The following is a 16,657-nucleotide window of genomic DNA, read 5'->3' as shown; positions in this document are numbered from 1 at the left end:
TTCTCCCCTGATCGACCAATTGCTCATATTTGAAGGTTAGAGATACGGATACCCGATGTGTGGCTTCAACCATAAAGAGATTGAACAAGCCTTTGGATGATTGGATCTCTCATTTTTTCTGGACTGATTCGCCGGTCCTGCCATTGCCGAAGCCAAGTGCGGTAAACAAATCACTGAAAACAGAGCAATGCTCTTTCTAAAACGTGCAATAAGACTACATATCGTACGTGAAGGCCCCTTTCATTAAATAAGAACTAGAAAATATGACCCATAATAATGTGAATATTTCATACTCCAAATTATTTCTTTCAAAAAGTTCCACTGCAATAAATCTCCTTAGAAGTAACACACAGCTTTTCGGGATCCATTTACATGCTCTTCCACATTACCACAATCACAAGATATAGTCCAAGAGACATGGTACATCGGAAACCTAAAGACATAAAATGCTAGCCTTCACATTCAACTTGCCTGATCCTATCTGGTATGTCTGGGCGACAGGTCGGCTGACCTAGACCTAGATCTAGATCCAGAGGGAGACCTTGACACTCCACCAGGTGGCGGTGACCTCCAGTGAGCCTGTGTCTCCTCATAGCCAGATTTCCTACAACATTTTTGCATTAAGCACTTTTCCAAAGAAAACAGTCTTTCAAAGTGCTATCAACAACAATATTAAATGCTAACATCAGAACCAATTGTTAAATATCATCAGTAAAATAGGCTCTCACTTACTCCCCATAACCATTGCCATTTGGGTTACGACGATCAGCAGAATCATCATATCCAGGAGAATATGATCTACGACTGTATTCAGCACCTCGCTCTTGTGGAGGACCTCTTGGTGATCCTGGGTGTTCTATGTGCCTTCTCCGAGGAGAAATTGAGTAATCTTCGTGTTGTCTTGGGACAGGAGTGTAAGATCTGACAAAGTGGTCAGCACACAAATTATGCAGCCACAGCAGCAATCATAGGTAGACAAAATGACAATTCATAACCTTCGTTACATACCTAGAGCGGTACCGGCTTCTAGAACCTTGAGGATGATGAGGGGAACGTGAACGGGATAGTGAACGGGACCGATAACGTCCTGGAACATAATGAGTATGGAAAAGAGATTTATTACAAAAGGATTCAACTCATATATACCTAAGGAATAAAGGAAAGCATGCAAATTTATCCGAAACCCATTGTCACTCAAGTAAATTAATAAATAAATATAGAAAAAATTGATATTATATCTGCATAGAGCTTCATAACCTTCAATACCTCCAAGTTTAAGCTTCCTAAGTTCCACATAATCTAACAAAATTACTTTGGTTATTGATTAAAAGTTTAATACAAACACGTTAGAGAAGGACAACAGCAATGTTGGTCAAGAAGGTGATAATTACTTTTCCTAGGAAGCACAAACGTACATCGACAGATACCAACTTTAAAGTACTTCTTTCAAGGGTCTCTTTGATATAGTAGAGCTTCTTCAAATTGTCTAGTGCAGCTTTTACTAGTGTAGCTTTTAATAAATCTTTGATTGTTTGGTTGTCAATCACCAGCTTTTAACAAAAAATTCTATAATTAACTTAGTAGATAAGCTTTTTAAGGTTATGTTATGAGAGTGAAATAAAAATTGTGAAAATAAAAATAAGAGCATTTAATATTTAATTCTTTGAAAGAGCTCTACACCATCTGCTCTCAAAACCCAAGTTTTAAGCTTCTCTCAGTAAAGGAAAAATAGCCTTAGCAGTCCTTTATGAATTCTACTCAATTTACAACCAAACAAAATATATATAGACATGGGGACGTCCCCACCTGAGCTCCACTTAATATTAGTATATAATTTTCAAATAAAGGAATCCCTTAATTTATTTAGCTAAAAGGCAGAAAAACACAGATTTCAATACACCACAAGATAAAATACACTGCATTGAAGTATTTTTGAAAAACACATTTCAATACACCACAAGATAAAATACACTGCATTGAAGTATTTTTGTTGTCTTTTAGCTTGTATCTTTCTTAAAGTAAGAGATTCCCTCATTGTAAATATATATACACGGGATGCCAAATTGAAGCTATTGGATTGTTTTTTATAGTTAAATCTGCACATGGTGAGGCCTACCATGTAAAAAATTTATATTGCAATTGGTGCAAAATGTGGAGATTTTATATCACAATTAGATTTGAATCCAACGGCTCCAATTTTGTGTGTGTGTACATGTGTGTACGTATACAATTGGTGCAAAATGTGGAGATTTTTTATCACAATTAGATTTGAATCCAACGGCTCCAATTTTGTGTGTGTGTGTGTGTGTACACATATATGTACACACATGTACACACACACACACACACATATATATATATTGAATGGTCCTTTTGGCATAAAAAAGATGCACCTTTTGGCCAGTAAAGAAGCTACCAAAACGGTACTTAATTAGCAACCATCATTAGAGAAAAATGACACTGAAATTTAAAAGTCAAGATCCCCATCAACCCATGAAGACAGCAGTAAGAGGATTCGGTGACAATCATCAATGAGGTCTGCTGCCATGGAGACTGTTCAAAAACTTAAACAACTCCATAGCAGCAAGAACTATAACCCAAAAAATAGCCATGATCCAGAAACAAAAACCACCTCGAGGCTGACCTAATTAGTGACAGAAGAAGCATTTGAAAGAACTGAAGTCTGGTTCAAGCCAACAAACCTTAGTTTACTGAAGTATTTTGGACACTTTTTTCAGACTATGTGACCTGGTACAGTGTCCATATAATTATATCTATCTACAAAAAAATAAAGAGACCTTTAATCATATACATAAATTACCCTAAACACTAAAAGTAACCTATAAATATAACTAGGTGAAACCATGAATTAATCATAGATATTCTCACATAAAATAAGAAAGTGGCAGGTCTTCTAAATGACACGTAAATGAAACTAGTCACAGCGAGATTAGAAGCAGGGCATGGATCATATTGCGTCATTTCTTCAGAAAACTCATAACATACAAATTAATTCTGTCCTTCAAAGAAAAGAGTTAATAAAAAATGTAAAGTGCAATTGAGCTGTGAACTTCAGAACCTTTAGTAATGGACATACTATTTCTCATATAAGAAATGTAATATATCAGTAACAGCATACCATAATAAGATGATCGCGGTCCTCCATAGCTCGACCCTCCTCTACAGAACGTAAAACAAATCAAAGAAAATTCTAAACAGACACAGAGAAAAAGAACCCTAACTTTTAACCATAGGAGGAAGGGAAGTGAGAGGAATGAGTAGAGAGATGGGAAGAGAGGCACAAAATGTACCTAAACCTATGTCTTTGCCGCATCTCCTCCGGCCTTTTCCTTGACTCTGCAGCAAGGACTACAGATATTTCCCTCCCAGCAAAACGTTTCCCATTCATATGGTGTTGAGCTTCAGCAGCTTCATAAGGATCCACAAATTGCACAAACGCAAACCCTCGAGGTTCCCTGCACATAAGACAACGAAGTCTTCATTTAAAGTATGTAAATTTGTTCCTGAACAAACAAAAATTGCCTGAGACGATTGCTTGCCCAAATGAACATATTAAGTTACAGCCAAGTTTTGATTTGAGAGACCGTCAAACTACCATATGTGTCAGCACTGAATATGTATTAAGCAAGCTTAGTGGCTGACCTTTTCTTTTAACACTCAAGAATGAAAGGCAACTTGAAAAGTGCACTTGAAAATTCTTCACATTCTTGTAAATAAGTACTTGAATTCAACGTTTCCCCAAAAAATTAAAATCGCCCCATGTAGTCTTCAACTGGTCAAGATTCAATCTTCTTCCTCATCAAACTTCTATTGGTTGTGTAATTATATAGTTTCTCTCCAAAATAGAAACACACTTCATTTGAAAATTATCTTTATATACTTCAGACGACTATGTTAGCCATGACAAACAGTAGGTCTTCAAATGTGAAAACTCTTCATTTGAACATTACCCTTGAGACCAAAAAGTTAGGCATGATAAAGAGTAGGTCTTCATCAAATATGGGGCTTCAGGCTTGTTTTACATAACTTCAAACCAACATACCCCCTGACAAACCAGTTCAAAATTTAATTTGTGATGAAAAGGAAAATCTGAGCCGATAAACATTTCATAATGCAATTCACAGGACATCTTCTTTTTTATTAACCCCTAATTTCATTACATAAGAAGATATTACGATGAACTTAGAACATAAGTAGCAAACAGCAAAAGTAGAACGAATTATCAACCTGAGCCACTACTATTGATCCCAAAATTTATGCTCTATATATCTAGCACAATTATAGAAAAAGTATGGAAGTGACAGCTGCATCATCAAATATTATGCATGAGTGCTTCCTAAGCGCTCTCAGTCAGCCTGACAGGCTTAGTAAATGGAATTAATGCTCATCTTCGTTGGTTGCAGTTCACCCAATTGGAGGACAAAGACATTTACGATATTGAAAATGTATTTCATGTATAAAAAAAATAAAAAAATTAAAGTTTGTTAACAATATAAATTGATAAGGCAAACAAAATAGTCTAATCACAAAGTATATCTTTCACTTATTGGCAACAGAGAATTAGGTGTGAAACTGTGAAACAGAGACTGGGGCAAAAATCATATTAGCCAAGTAAAGAAACCTGAGATTAACCACGTGTACACAAACCAAGTTTCAAACTTAACATCCGAGATGAGGGTGAAACTCATGCTCAATCGAAATTCAATCACAAGAAAGATTTTACCACATCATAAGCAAAAGACTAATAAAAGAGATGATATACTGCAGCTCAAAAAGATTACAGGAAAAAACAAACAGAACAGTAGTATTGGCTTGATCAACTCCCAGACAGAAATTCAGAGAAGTTGCCTGCTCTTTAAAATATACATGCATACACACACACACTCCCAAAACAGCAAGCTCACCCAGTGTAGTAATCCTTAGGAAGGTAGACATCCCTAACAACCCCAAACCTCTCAAACGGAGCACGGAGTTCTTCAGGCCTGCAAGCAATAGCAACAACAGATATTTGAGCACACTACCACGGGTCAGAAGTCAACACAGACAAAATAAAGTTACCTGCAATCAAGCGGAATGTTTCGAACCAAAAGGCTACCATGATTCTGTTCCTTGCGTCTTCCATAGCCTCCTCCACCGCCACCGTATCCTCTTCTCGGAGGACTTCTTCCTCGGCCTCCGTATCCCCTCCTCGGAGGACTATAGTATGGTGGACTGTACCTTCTCATAGCACTGCCTTCCTCCACACACAATAATAACAACAATAATAACTTAAGAAATTAACTAATAATTATAATTATAAAATCATGATGTACAACGAAAGACAATAAATCTAATTGATAAACAAACCTAATTATACTACTTCGTTGACTTAACGAAGGGAGTTTTCAGTGGTTCAATATAGAGATTTTCGTTCAGCATCCGAGAAAATCGCTAGAACATACCCATAAATTAGAAGCTACTTTTGTGTTTCTTTTATTTTTCCGGCGATTTCTCAGCAACCAAACAGAAAATAACAGATTCAGATGTCTATGACCGTGCGACAAACGGATACAATTTAGTTGATTAATTAATTACCTGTACGAGAAAGACTAGAGAGGAGAGGAGAGAAGACTTTGCAACTAGATTAGGTTAGATCAGAAGATGAAGATTTTTAACTTGTTAGATCTGAACTAGCACCCTACGCCCCGATGGAATATCATTTTACCTTACGTAATCGTAGCTTTCATCAGCCCTGGAAAGTGGGACCTATTATTCGAGGCCCAGCCCAACATGACCCCAAGTTTTTTTAAAAGTCTTGACAGGTTAGTCCATTATAAATGTCTACAGGCATCTGAATCTGATTGTAAAAACATATTAGTATTAAACAAAAATTCCCTTAAGGGACTTAATGAGAGATTAGAAAAAGCTTTTAGAATATAAGTGAAAAAAATAAGATATTATTAGGATCTAAAAACCTTGATATTAAAAAAAAAAAATTAATTTTTCGAACTTGAATAACCATCCAAATAAAGTTGCTTAAAAACCACTTAGCCAAGTCCTAAGAAATTAATTTAGGTTTTGTCCACCCCTTTAAAAAAATTAAAATTAAAATCCAAAGTAAAATCAACTAATCTAAATAAAAGAAAAGGTATGATGTAGTCCGGTGATTTATAGAGTAGAATTTATGAAAAAAGTTATAGTAATAACTTTTAAAATTTTATGATAATAACTTTAAAAATTTATGGTTACGTATTTAAAGGTGAGACTATTTAAACTTACAATTTCTCTCTTAGAACCCACTTACTCGATTTACTCATTATTGAAATTAAAAGTGCTGAATTTTACTCTTTATATCCTCCATAATCCCAAAAATAACCTTCCATAGTTACATATCCTCTCATTTTATTTATTTATTTTTTTCTTTGGCTAAGCTATTATCTGCACCCACAACTATTTTGTCTCACTATCATTTCTCTGCGTCTGTTGCCCTAGGAAATCATAGATCCATGTTAAGTGAATAAAAGCTAATTAATTATGACACAACTGGAAGGTTTAACATCAATATAAAATTATTTCTACTGTATCATGAAAAGAATACAATGCAGACTTCTTAATGCAGACTTCAAAGTGCTTCATTGCTCGGTATTTTGGTTCACAAACAAGAGAGAAATTAAATCAAAATCCAATATAACTACCTTTTTATTGAAAGATTATGAGTTTGTGTTCATATGTGATGTTGTTACTCTCCGATTCTTTAAATCCAAATTTGTTTTTTGGACTGCATATATGCTGTCCAAAAAAACAAGACCAAGTTTTTATTTTCTAAATTTGCAAAAACAAAATTTGTGCAGTATGACATTTGATTGATAATTTAACAATAATGACACAGTGTAAAAGCTATGTTTGACATTAATTGGAGGAAAAAAAAAAAGATTTTACTTACATGTAATAAATTTAGATTAAATGGGTTTAAAGAGTAAATGTCTTTTATTTATAAATTTTAGTTTGTCCTTTATTGTAATTTACTTTAAAGATAATTTAGTAATATAAAAGATGATTAATAAGTGGGTTAAAAAATAATTTGATTCAAATAATCTCCCCCGTTATTATTACTACTTTTAAAAAGCAATCCCTTATTGCTTTTTAAAGTTATAGTACAAAAACAAATTATAGAATAAACCATTTTCAAAATATTTACCCAGCGTTATTTTTTATTAAAATATATAAAATAAGTAGTTTTAAACGTTAAATTGCAATGCCGGAACATAAAGAGTCCTAATAAGAATGATAATTTTTTTTGTTGGGATGAGATTCTACGGGATCCCTCCCATTTGGGATGAGATTGAGATATATTTTTGCCTTAAAAAAAATAATAAAAAGACAGGAATAAAACTTTTTTTTGTCTCATTTGCATATACGAGACATGATTGTGATTGACAAATCTTGTTCTATCCCTTTTCATTACCAACCCTAGTTGTTGGTAGATATGACAATTTTTTCTATTAGGATAAGATTCAATAATTTGGAACGGGATTAGAACATATTTTTACCCCAAAAAAGTAAAGCGACGACAATTAATCATTTTTTTTCCCAATTGCATATACGGGACATGACTACGGTTCATAAATCTCGTTCCACCTCATCCCATTGCCAACCCTAAGTCCTAACATTATGCGACATCACAAGTTTTAAAATATATTGAGATGGTAAGAAAAAAATAAATAAAAATCCCAATTGGTATAAAATAGAAAATGAAAAAACATTATGGATCTCATGGTCATTATCCTTGTAAATATTGAAAAACTAGGGGTGTTGGACCGTTCTGTTCAATCCGTCTAATTCGTAGAAATCCGATCCGTGAATTTGTGGATTAGATTGGATTGAAAATTTGAAAATCTAGAGTTGATGGATTGGATATGGATTTACTTCTGTGAATTCACAAAAATCCACGAATCCGCAAAAAAATAAAAAAATATTTATTTAATAAAAAAAATTAAACTTATAAATATGATATTATACTTACTAATAAATAAATAAGTTAAAATATAGTTACATTAACACCATATTATGTCTTATCTGATAATAATATTTATTTAAATCTTATTTAATTTTAAATTTAATCAGTAGTAAAATTATTTTTATATTATTTTTTTATTTAACTAGTTCACGAATAGGACATGATTAAAAATTTTTAGCCCACAAATCAATCCGTAAAATAGTGAATTGCATATGAATTAAGTCAAATCCGCATCTGATCCGCAGACGACTGGATTGGATTTGAATTGAATTTCATCAACCCGTAGATTGGATTGGATTAAAAATTTATAATCCCCAAAATCGTGGATTGGATAAAGATTGATGTCTAATCTGCAAAATCCAATCCGCAAACATCCCTATAAAAAACTACCTTGTAAAGTCAAATAATTACCATAATGCAATTTTATTCCATACACCTTTATCTTCAAATATTACAAATAGATAAGAACATTTGTCAAATTTTCAACAAAGGCTACAACCACCCTCAAATTTAGATAAATACTTCAAATTCATCTCAAGAAAGAAGCATATCAATTACAGTGGCAATAATTCACAACATCTGTAAAGCTAAATTACTAGAAGTAATTCAGTCACACAAACCGAATAATACAATTGTTGACGTGTCTATAGAGAGATCAATAATCTTCACTCATTCAATGGTAAACATACATTTGTCATCGTAAGAAAGTGAACCAATGAGACAAGATTAATAATCCTCACTCTTATCTTTGCCCTAGCATATGTCCTGTACAAAGTAAGCACAGAGACTCGCAGCCAACACAATGAGTACCGACCATTCTAAAACTAGCTGTGCCACAATCAGCTTCACCAACAAGCATCTTTCGGGAGGGTGGGGGAAAAGCTCTGTTGTTGATAGGGAAGAGAGAATCGAGGTGTATGGTATGAAAGAATCCACATTTGCCATCAAGAAGCTACAGCAATGTCTGATTCAGAACTTGAATTACTAGAGTCAATGCGCAAAGGACTCTTCTGAAATTCATTTCTTAGCTGACCACATGCTGCACTAGCATCCAGTCCCCTTGTCTGACGTATGCTAGTGGTAATTTTATGGGATTCCAGAGCACCTGCAAATGCTAGCACCTGGAAGATGAAATATAAAAAATTTATGTAAAATAGACAACAGACTGAATCAGGAGATGAGGATTATAGTTGAAAATGCGAGGGATATGGCATGGTCATGAACAAACCGCCTTTTTGTAAGGGCGTTGATAATCAGATCCTTCTATTGGATTGAAGGGTATGAGGTTCACATGATGACCACGTCCCCACTCATGAAGTAGCTCTGCAAGTTCTACTGCATGTTCTACTTGATCATTGACTCCAGCTGCCAATAAAATATAATAGAAAAGGGTCAATTTGCATTACTTTTCATGTTTTCAGCCTTTATGTAAGTCCAACAGAGAAGGAAGGGGAAATAAGTTCATATCAAGTAATGGTGTGCTTACTAATCAAGAAAGCGGAGAGCTCAAGCAAACAGGAAGGCGTTCAATCATACACAAATTGAATAATAATAATCACAATTATTATTATAAATAATGACAGAAGGTCATTTTAGTATTTTGCAACAATCCATTCTGGTTTCAAGTCAAAGTAAACAAGAATAAAAACAACAACAACAACAACAATAATAATAATGAAAACAATAATTATAATTTTAACAATAATAATAATTTAATTAATATTAACATTATTATTATTGTTAAAATTATTATTACTATTATTATTATTTTAACAATAATAATAATTTAATTAATATTAACATTATTATTATTGTTAAAATTATTATTACTATTATTATTATTTTAACAATAATAATAATTTAATTAATATTAACATTATTATTATTGTTAAAATTATTATTACTATTATTATTATTTAATTAATATCAACATTATCATTATTGTTGTTGTTGTTGTTGTTATTAATTTTATCATCATAATAGTATTATTATTATTGTTGTTGCCGTTATTCTTCTTCTTCTTCTTCTTCTTCTTCTTATTATTATTATTAAAAACAACCATTATAAAAATAAGAATAACAACAATAATAATATTTCAATTGAGGACAAAAGTGGAATTATGAAATGAGGGTGGGGTAGAAGGAGGAGCTTAAGGAATGAGAACTCAATTCCCAACCCCCCATGGAAATCAAGTTCCATTCCTTAATCCCCAAAACTTGTGGACCCCACATGCTTCATTCCACATCTCATTTCTTTAAACAAGTAAACATCATCAATCATTTCCATTCCAGAGTCCGATTCCCCAATCCGAGAAATAAACACATCATAAAACCACTGTACCTAATAGTGCATACTCAAAGGACACCCGTCGACTCGTTTCTTGGAAGTAATCCCTGCAATCCTTCATGATTGCTTCAAGAGGATAGGACTTTGCACTTGGCACAATTGATTCCCTCAGTTTCTGGTTTGGAGCATGTAAGCTGGAGCATAGGAGAAAATATATGAATAAAAATAAAGTTCTCATCAACTGAAAATATGGTCTGCTTCAAAAGCTCAAGAAAACTAAAGGGCAAACTAGTAAAACATGAGAACAGAGCAAGGAGGAGAGAATATTCCATACAAACAATTGCCGAGTCATCAGAACAAAGATATCTATACTTTAGTGAAGAAAGATGTGAATAATTCAGAAACTTATTGAGTTATTGAATCATAAGACTGAATGCCACAGACACTGGGACACAAGTTTTCATCGGCTATTTGAGATGAGATTTCCGCATATTCAGGATGCTGAATCTTTCTTGTGAAAAGACAAAAGCTACTTTTTAGCGGAAAGAGAACATTTAGATACATGGGCTAGTCAAAGGGTTCAACACTTATGAATTTGAGAAAAGTTGAGGTCAGTTTCATGCTACTGGCCAAGTGCCAGATGTTGAGTCAAATTCAATGAGTTTAAGAACAATCAGTTCTACAGAAGTAGCCTAAATACTCATGAACACCACAGTATCAGTTAACAAATTCTATACAAGATTACCAGACCTGATAGCCAATGTTGACTGAAGTTTGTAAGAGGCCAACTTTTTAATTGTGTTCGGAACCCCCACAGTGGAAATTGTAATCATCCTTTGTCCAATTTGCACATCCTACAAAAAACAAGAGCAATCGAATACACATAAGCTTAACTTCAAAACACACATAAAGACATGCACACACTATGAAAAAGAATTAACAGAACGACAAGATGACATGAACAAATAGTTGTAGAAGCACCTTATTCAAACATCGATGTGCTTCAAGCACAGACTTTAGGTTCAACATTGGCTCGCCCATTCCCATGAACACTACGTTTGTCACCCTATGCTTGAAGATCTCTTCAATTGCTAACACCTGAAACAAACTGCATCATGCTGAAGAAACAGATACTAGCTTGGATAAAAAGACAGGATAAATCTCATCACACTAAAACCACTTTATTGTCAAATAATGTAGCCAATGAGATTATATGGATTTTGATGTGTCAACATTTAAAAACTTAAAAAAGAAGAAATGAACCTGCCCAACAATTTCATGGCTTGAAAGATTTCTTGAAAATCCTCCCTTTCCAGTGGCACAAAACGAACAACGCAATGGGCAACCTACCTGAATACCCAAAGGATAAGACAATTTCTTATGCTCAATCAAGGAATAATCTTTCGAAGAAGAAAATTTTTCATTTGTCAGTAATGATGCATGAAAAACACCTGCGATGACACACAAGCGGTAAGACGCATGGGACCTTTCTCGTCTTCAACTGGTATGCCAACAGTTTCAATCAATCTGTTGTCTTCCAGCTTTATTAGCAACTGCAAAATCAGCACCATGCATAAATAATTAAGTAAAATCTTTCCCAATGTACATCATACATTAACATTTATATAATAACTACCTGAAAACACATGCAAGGACAAAAAGATGAAATAAAAAACAGCTAATGTAATTATGTAAATTTGATGTATTTATAAGTACTTTAACAGTTCCATCAGCTGCAGTGACCGTGCGAAAAATCGGCAAGCGACCAACCGTCCATCCAGCTTCTTGGAGATCATTTCTGAAGGACTGAGGCACTTTCATTACAAATTATAGCCAAAAAAAAAAAAAACCGAAATTTAGACACCAAATACGCATTAATAAAATAAAAATTAACAAAAAAGGCAACAACGTAATGTACTCACGTTGAATAAAATTTTCAATTTCTTTGACCTTTCTTTTGTAAATTAGATGATGAAGCTGCTTCCCTCTGTAACTTTGCTAAATTATAAATTTCCAAAAAAAAGAAGAATTTTTATTTAATAATAAAAACAAAAAATGTTTCCGTTTTTCCTTTTAATTTGGTTGGATTGTACCTGGCCGAGGTCGACGGCGAGTTTTTGAAGCTCCTGCTCGGACATGCCAAGGAGCACGTTGGCGTCCACGCGAGGGGCACGTGAAGAAGAAGAAACAGATAACTTGCGCCGCGGGGTCACAGAAACTGCAAGGCAGGAGCGAGAAAGCACCACCGCATGTGCTACGGGAGCAGAGATCACTTGCCGAAGCAGAGTCATTGAAACGGCAATTATCCTTTCCTTCTCCTCTCTCTGTTTTCACTAAAACCCCTGCTTCGACGTCTATCTCCTCTCCTGCTAAAACCTCCGCACCTCACGCTCCGTTGCAAAGACAAAAATAACCCTCCAGTTTCGAATTTCTTTCTTGGTGAAAAATACAATTCAGTCCTTATTGTTTTTACTATATACTGTAATGTCCAACTTGTTTTGCATTGTGACATCAAGGTACATTCAGTATCAGGTTGCGGCGGCAGACAGTGATTTTAAGTTTCTGCTACCATGCAGGCTGCTGTAAAATAGCACAAACAGACACGAATGCTTACAACAATACGAGGAGAAACAAGAAAATACAAAAGAAGCAAATATCAATTTAAGATTCTGTAGAAAAACTGTACATAGATTGTGACTTGTTATTACAATGCTGGTCCAAGATACATCAATGTTTCATACATAAAGCAAATAGAAAAAATAAAGCATGCATCAAATATATTATCTATCTCCTCTCAGATGGCCTATGATGAACGCTAGCTTTGCCTTGGCCATTTTCATTGAGACCTTTTCTTTTGTATGTACTGCGATCAGAATTCTGGAGGGATTCATCTCGAGAGACACCTGCATCATTGGTATCTTGAATTTGTTCCAATGCTTTTACCACCTCATCCATGGTAGGCCTGAACTTTGGTTCATTTGATAGGCATTTGATTGCTAGTACAGCTGTTTTTAGTGCTGCACCAAGTGAGTACTGGCCTTCAATACGAGCATCCATAACTTGGAAAATTCTGCGTTTGCTTTGAAGGTAAGGTTTGGCCCATTCAATTAAATTATGTTCTCTAGATGGTCTGTTCTTGTCAATTACTCGTCTACCGCTTAACATTTCGAGGAGAACAACCCCAAAACTGTACACATCGCTTTTCGCGGTTAGATGTCCTTCAAAAAAGGAAAAGAGTGAGGATTGGAAGAAGTTGAGAATGCCTGCATACTGATAAATTCAGAAAGCTAATTCCAGAAAATAAACATTTACACATAAGCACAGAGGAAAAAGGAGTAACGTTCTAATAGAGACAGAGTTTAAAGCTTAAAATCAAGTGAGAACTGTATGAGTTGGAATTTGATAATCAAAGAATTTTCCAAGGAGAAAGCAATAATAATGACCAATTTAAGAATCTCGAAAATGACTTGAGGGGTGGCTTAATAGAGCTTACACATGATGCCACTATGATAAAGTTTTTAGCTAATGACATTAATTACCCCATTTGGAAGCTTCATGTTTTGTATATGGTTAGGGCATAAGTCAAATAAAGCACACACATTGGAAGTTGAAGGAAAAAGTGGAACAAACTGCACTCAAATGTGAATAACAGCAGCGCAAGTTGAAAGATACCTGTGGCCATATATTCTGGAGCTGCATACCCATAAGTACCCATGACTCTTGTGGAGACATGGCTTTGGCTCCCTGTCGGTCCATCCTTGGCCAACCCAAAATCAGAGAGTTTAGCATTGTAGTTCTGTCATTTTATGGTAAGAAACAGTATGAGACACCTGTAAGCATAATGAGACACTAGCAAAAGCCACAGAATTCAAAAGCTAAATATGCTTCACTCACTAAATCAAGCAGGATGTTGGAAGTTTTGAAGTCTCGATATATCACTTTTGCTTTATCACTATGAAGATAGGCTAGACCCTTGGCAGCACCAAGGGCAACCTTCATGCGAATGGTCCACGAAAGCGGTTGAATGTAAGAGGCTCCTGCTTCAATGACAATTTAGATATCTAATAAGTAATGATTCAATTAGAAGAGAGACATGTTAGTTCATAGACAATGAGAAGTTGAATTAAAAGACTACATTACTAAACAGAGGTGATCTTAATAGACTCACTTCTAAATAGATGATTTTCTAAGCTGCCCTTGGGCATAAATTCATACACCAGAAGCCGGTGGTCATCCTCTAAGCAATAGCCGATCAATTTTACAAGATTAGGATGATACAATTGTCCCAGGTGTTTGATTTCTGTCTGTAGAACAAGTGGAGCTAAGAAATTAGTTACTACTATCAATAGGAAGAGGGAACATCACTCAACTAACAAGGGAAATATAAAGTCCAAACACTGAAGTAAGGTCCTAAGAAAACTAAAATTGCATTGCAAGGGGGTAGAAGTGTGATGCTCACCAACCATTCCAGATGACCCTGCAGACTCTCTTGATTAAGCCTCTTCACAGCTATAACCATGCCAGTCCCAGGCCTGGCCGGTGCATATGTATGCTCATCAATCCACCCCTTAAAGACACAACCAAATCCACCTTCACCCAAAACACTATCTGGACGGAAGTTCCTGGTGGCTGTTTTGAGTCCATTGAAGCTGAAACTCTTTATGTTAGAGCCTAGCAAGATCTCACCCTCTGTCCGAGGAACCACTGAGACAGATGAGACCCTGCTGCTTGACCCACTAGTACCATTTCCGTCTTTTCTGCTGCATTTTGAATTTGCCCCTATAGATATCAAAGCCATATATAGCTATTTATAAACAAAATAGTCAATTGAAGTTTTTTTTAAAAAAAACAAAGCCAATTTTGTAAAATAGATTCATATTGCACTTAAGCTGATTAAATGTTCCAGACATAATTTTTTCTGGGTTCAATAATGATCCATGACCATAATCCAAAAATCAAAATCCCAAATGTTCATTTAAACTAATTCCTCCTTTTTCTTGGCAACCAACATAACATAGCATCAATCAAAGTCACAAGTTCCCGTTGAAAGAAAGAAAGCTAAAGAAGACAAAATCAACAATCAAAAGTAGCTAAAATATGTATGTGTGTGTGTATATATATATTACACATTAAAGAAAGGGTAACAAGCGCATAACAAGCTCAAATAAGCATTAAGAGAGAGGAGAGAGATGATCGTATTGATACCATTGGGAAGAGGACTGTCAGTTTCAGCGCTGAAGCAAGAACCCATGAATGCAAAAGCTAGCTCGCTCAAGTTTCTTAGTAACTAGCTCCTCCAACAGAACCCAGTAACTGTTATTTAGTTATAGAAATAGAGGAAGAAGAAGCAAGCTTTTAATTTAATTGAAGGTATGCATAGCTGAAAGGTATACATAGCTGGTGAAATGAAAAAAAGAAGAATTGTCAAGTGTGAAACCAAAACTTTTATACGTACGTAGAAGGTGTTAGCTGTCAGGCAGGACCAAGACTGTCCAATTGCATATTTTGACTGATTATTTTAATATTACAAACAAGCTAACCTAGCCTAAACTAGCATGGCAAGAAAAAGGGCAAGCAAAAGGAAAGAAGGCGTTAATAAAATGGCAAAACAAAAGGTGGGTAGATTTTGGAGTTACGTGTGTGGTTGGATTCTGGGAAACTTCTTTTTTCTAGAGCTTCGGCTTTGGACAAAACTAGGTGAACAGTTGACTTGTTCGTTGTTTATGCAAGTTGAAATTACAGAGAAATACTATTGCTTAGAATTTTTTTTTTGAAAAAATAAACTTATTCCAATCTGAAATTTACTAGACTCTAGGTTTAAATATTTGGGTAATTTTTAAAAACCCCCCCTGAGGTTTGAGGCTGTTGCAAGTAGACGGTGAAAATCATTTTATTTATAAAAGACCCCCTATCGTTAGTTAAAATTTTCATTGACTAACTGTTGACTTTAAAAAGACAATATTACTCCCAATAATAGTTTACCTCCAATAATAGTTTACGTCAGTTAAAATTTCCTTAAAATCTTAAAAAAAATAAAATTACAAACTTAAAAAAATTATATTTTTATATCAAATAATTAAGATTTGTAATTTTATTACAAACTTTAAAAAATTACATTTTTATATCAAATAATTAAGATTTGTAATTTTATTACAAACTTAAAAAAATTATTTTAAGATTTGTAATTTTATTTTTTTAAGATTTTAAGGAAATATCAATAACTTGATCATGGTGAAAATAATTGTTTTAATTACTTATGAAATTGTAAATATTTAGAATTGTAAATATTGGGGGTAATATTGTCTTTTCAAAGTCAACAGTTAGTCAATAAAAATTTTAACTAACGGTAGGGGG

The 16,657-nt window shown here is 34.3% G+C and overlaps 3 protein-coding genes across 8 annotated transcripts; all 3 read right to left on the bottom strand.

The window, feature by feature from the left end:
• Positions 1-224: 224 nt before the first annotated feature.
• On the bottom strand, positions 225-5,759 carry LOC102625092 (serine/arginine-rich SC35-like splicing factor SCL30). 4 transcript variants are annotated; one of them, XM_006486417.4, is made up of 8 exons: positions 5,596-5,759; positions 5,080-5,254; positions 4,926-5,003; positions 3,312-3,476; positions 3,140-3,180; positions 1,009-1,087; positions 729-921; positions 225-604 (listed from the first exon to the last, which is right to left on the bottom strand). In XM_006486417.4, exons 2-7 carry the CDS (start codon positions 5,244-5,246, stop codon positions 729-731), a joined length of 723 nt encoding a protein of 240 aa, XP_006486480.1. In that variant the 5' UTR covers positions 5,247-5,254; positions 5,596-5,759; the 3' UTR covers positions 225-604. The 4 variants fall into 4 exon arrangements, with proteins under 4 accessions (XP_006486480.1, XP_006486478.1, XP_006486479.1 ...); XM_006486415.4 differs by having other exon boundaries at positions 733-921; XM_006486416.4 differs by having other exon boundaries at positions 733-921; positions 5,080-5,250; positions 5,596-5,734.
• A 2,665-nt stretch (positions 5,760-8,424) lies between these two features.
• Positions 8,425-12,700, bottom strand: LOC102625760 (uncharacterized). The gene is made up of 10 exons (XM_006486418.4): positions 12,397-12,700; positions 12,226-12,301; positions 12,020-12,117; positions 11,755-11,856; positions 11,567-11,653; positions 11,285-11,401; positions 11,054-11,157; positions 10,358-10,497; positions 9,246-9,382; positions 8,425-9,138 (listed from the first exon to the last, which is right to left on the bottom strand). The coding sequence occupies exons 1-10, from the start codon at positions 12,592-12,594 to the stop codon at positions 8,962-8,964; spliced, it is 1,236 nt and encodes a 411-aa protein (XP_006486481.1). The 5' UTR covers positions 12,595-12,700; the 3' UTR covers positions 8,425-8,961.
• A 259-nt stretch (positions 12,701-12,959) lies between these two features.
• LOC102626042 (receptor-like cytoplasmic kinase 176) lies at positions 12,960-15,943 on the bottom strand. 3 transcript variants are annotated; one of them, XM_025101097.2, is made up of 6 exons: positions 15,509-15,943; positions 14,763-15,107; positions 14,472-14,607; positions 14,198-14,343; positions 13,976-14,099; positions 12,960-13,521 (listed from the first exon to the last, which is right to left on the bottom strand). In XM_025101097.2, exons 1-6 carry the CDS (start codon positions 15,509-15,511, stop codon positions 13,088-13,090), a joined length of 1,188 nt encoding a protein of 395 aa, XP_024956865.1. In that variant the 5' UTR covers positions 15,512-15,943; the 3' UTR covers positions 12,960-13,087. The 3 variants fall into 3 exon arrangements, with proteins under 3 accessions (XP_024956865.1, XP_006486482.1, XP_006486484.1); XM_006486419.4 differs by having other exon boundaries at positions 14,763-15,082; positions 15,509-15,938; XM_006486421.4 differs by having other exon boundaries at positions 14,198-14,340; positions 14,763-15,082; positions 15,509-15,927.
• Between the last annotated feature and the right edge of the window lie 714 nt (positions 15,944-16,657).

Source organism: Citrus sinensis, chromosome 4 (genome assembly GCF_022201045.2).
Source record: "Citrus sinensis cultivar Valencia sweet orange chromosome 4, DVS_A1.0, whole genome shotgun sequence".
NCBI classification, from domain to species: Eukaryota; Viridiplantae; Streptophyta; class Magnoliopsida; order Sapindales; family Rutaceae; genus Citrus; species Citrus sinensis.
This window is presented reverse-complemented; position numbering and strand designations above follow the sequence as displayed.

Coding starts and splice junctions, on each gene's coding strand:
- LOC102625092 (XM_006486415.4), bottom strand. CDS start 5,246: ATGAGAAGGTACAGTCCACCATACTATAGTCCTCCGAGGAGGGGATAC. Junction 3,477..4,925: donor CCTAAGGATTACTACACTGG/GTGAGCTTGCTG, acceptor TCTTATGTGCAG/GGAACCTCGAGGGTTTGCGT. Junction 605..732: donor AATGGCAATGGTTATGGGGA/GTAAGTGAGAGC, acceptor AAAATGTTGTAG/GAAATCTGGCTATGAGGAGA.
- LOC102625760 (XM_006486418.4), bottom strand. CDS start 12,594: ATGACTCTGCTTCGGCAAGTGATCTCTGCTCCCGTAGCACATGCGGTG. Junction 11,158..11,284: donor CACATCGATGTTTGAATAAG/GTGCTTCTACAA, acceptor TGTTTTTTGTAG/GATGTGCAAATTGGACAAAG. Junction 10,498..11,053: donor CAGTCAACATTGGCTATCAG/GTCTGGTAATCT, acceptor CCTATGCTCCAG/CTTACATGCTCCAAACCAGA.
- LOC102626042 (XM_006486419.4), bottom strand. CDS start 15,554: ATGGGTTCTTGCTTCAGCGCTGAAACTGACAGTCCTCTTCCCAATG. Junction 15,083..15,508: donor TGACAGTCCTCTTCCCAATG/GTATCAATACGA, acceptor TGATATCTATAG/GGGCAAATTCAAAATGCAGC. Junction 14,344..14,471: donor AGAAAATCATCTATTTAGAA/GTGAGTCTATTA, acceptor TTGTCATTGAAG/CAGGAGCCTCTTACATTCAA.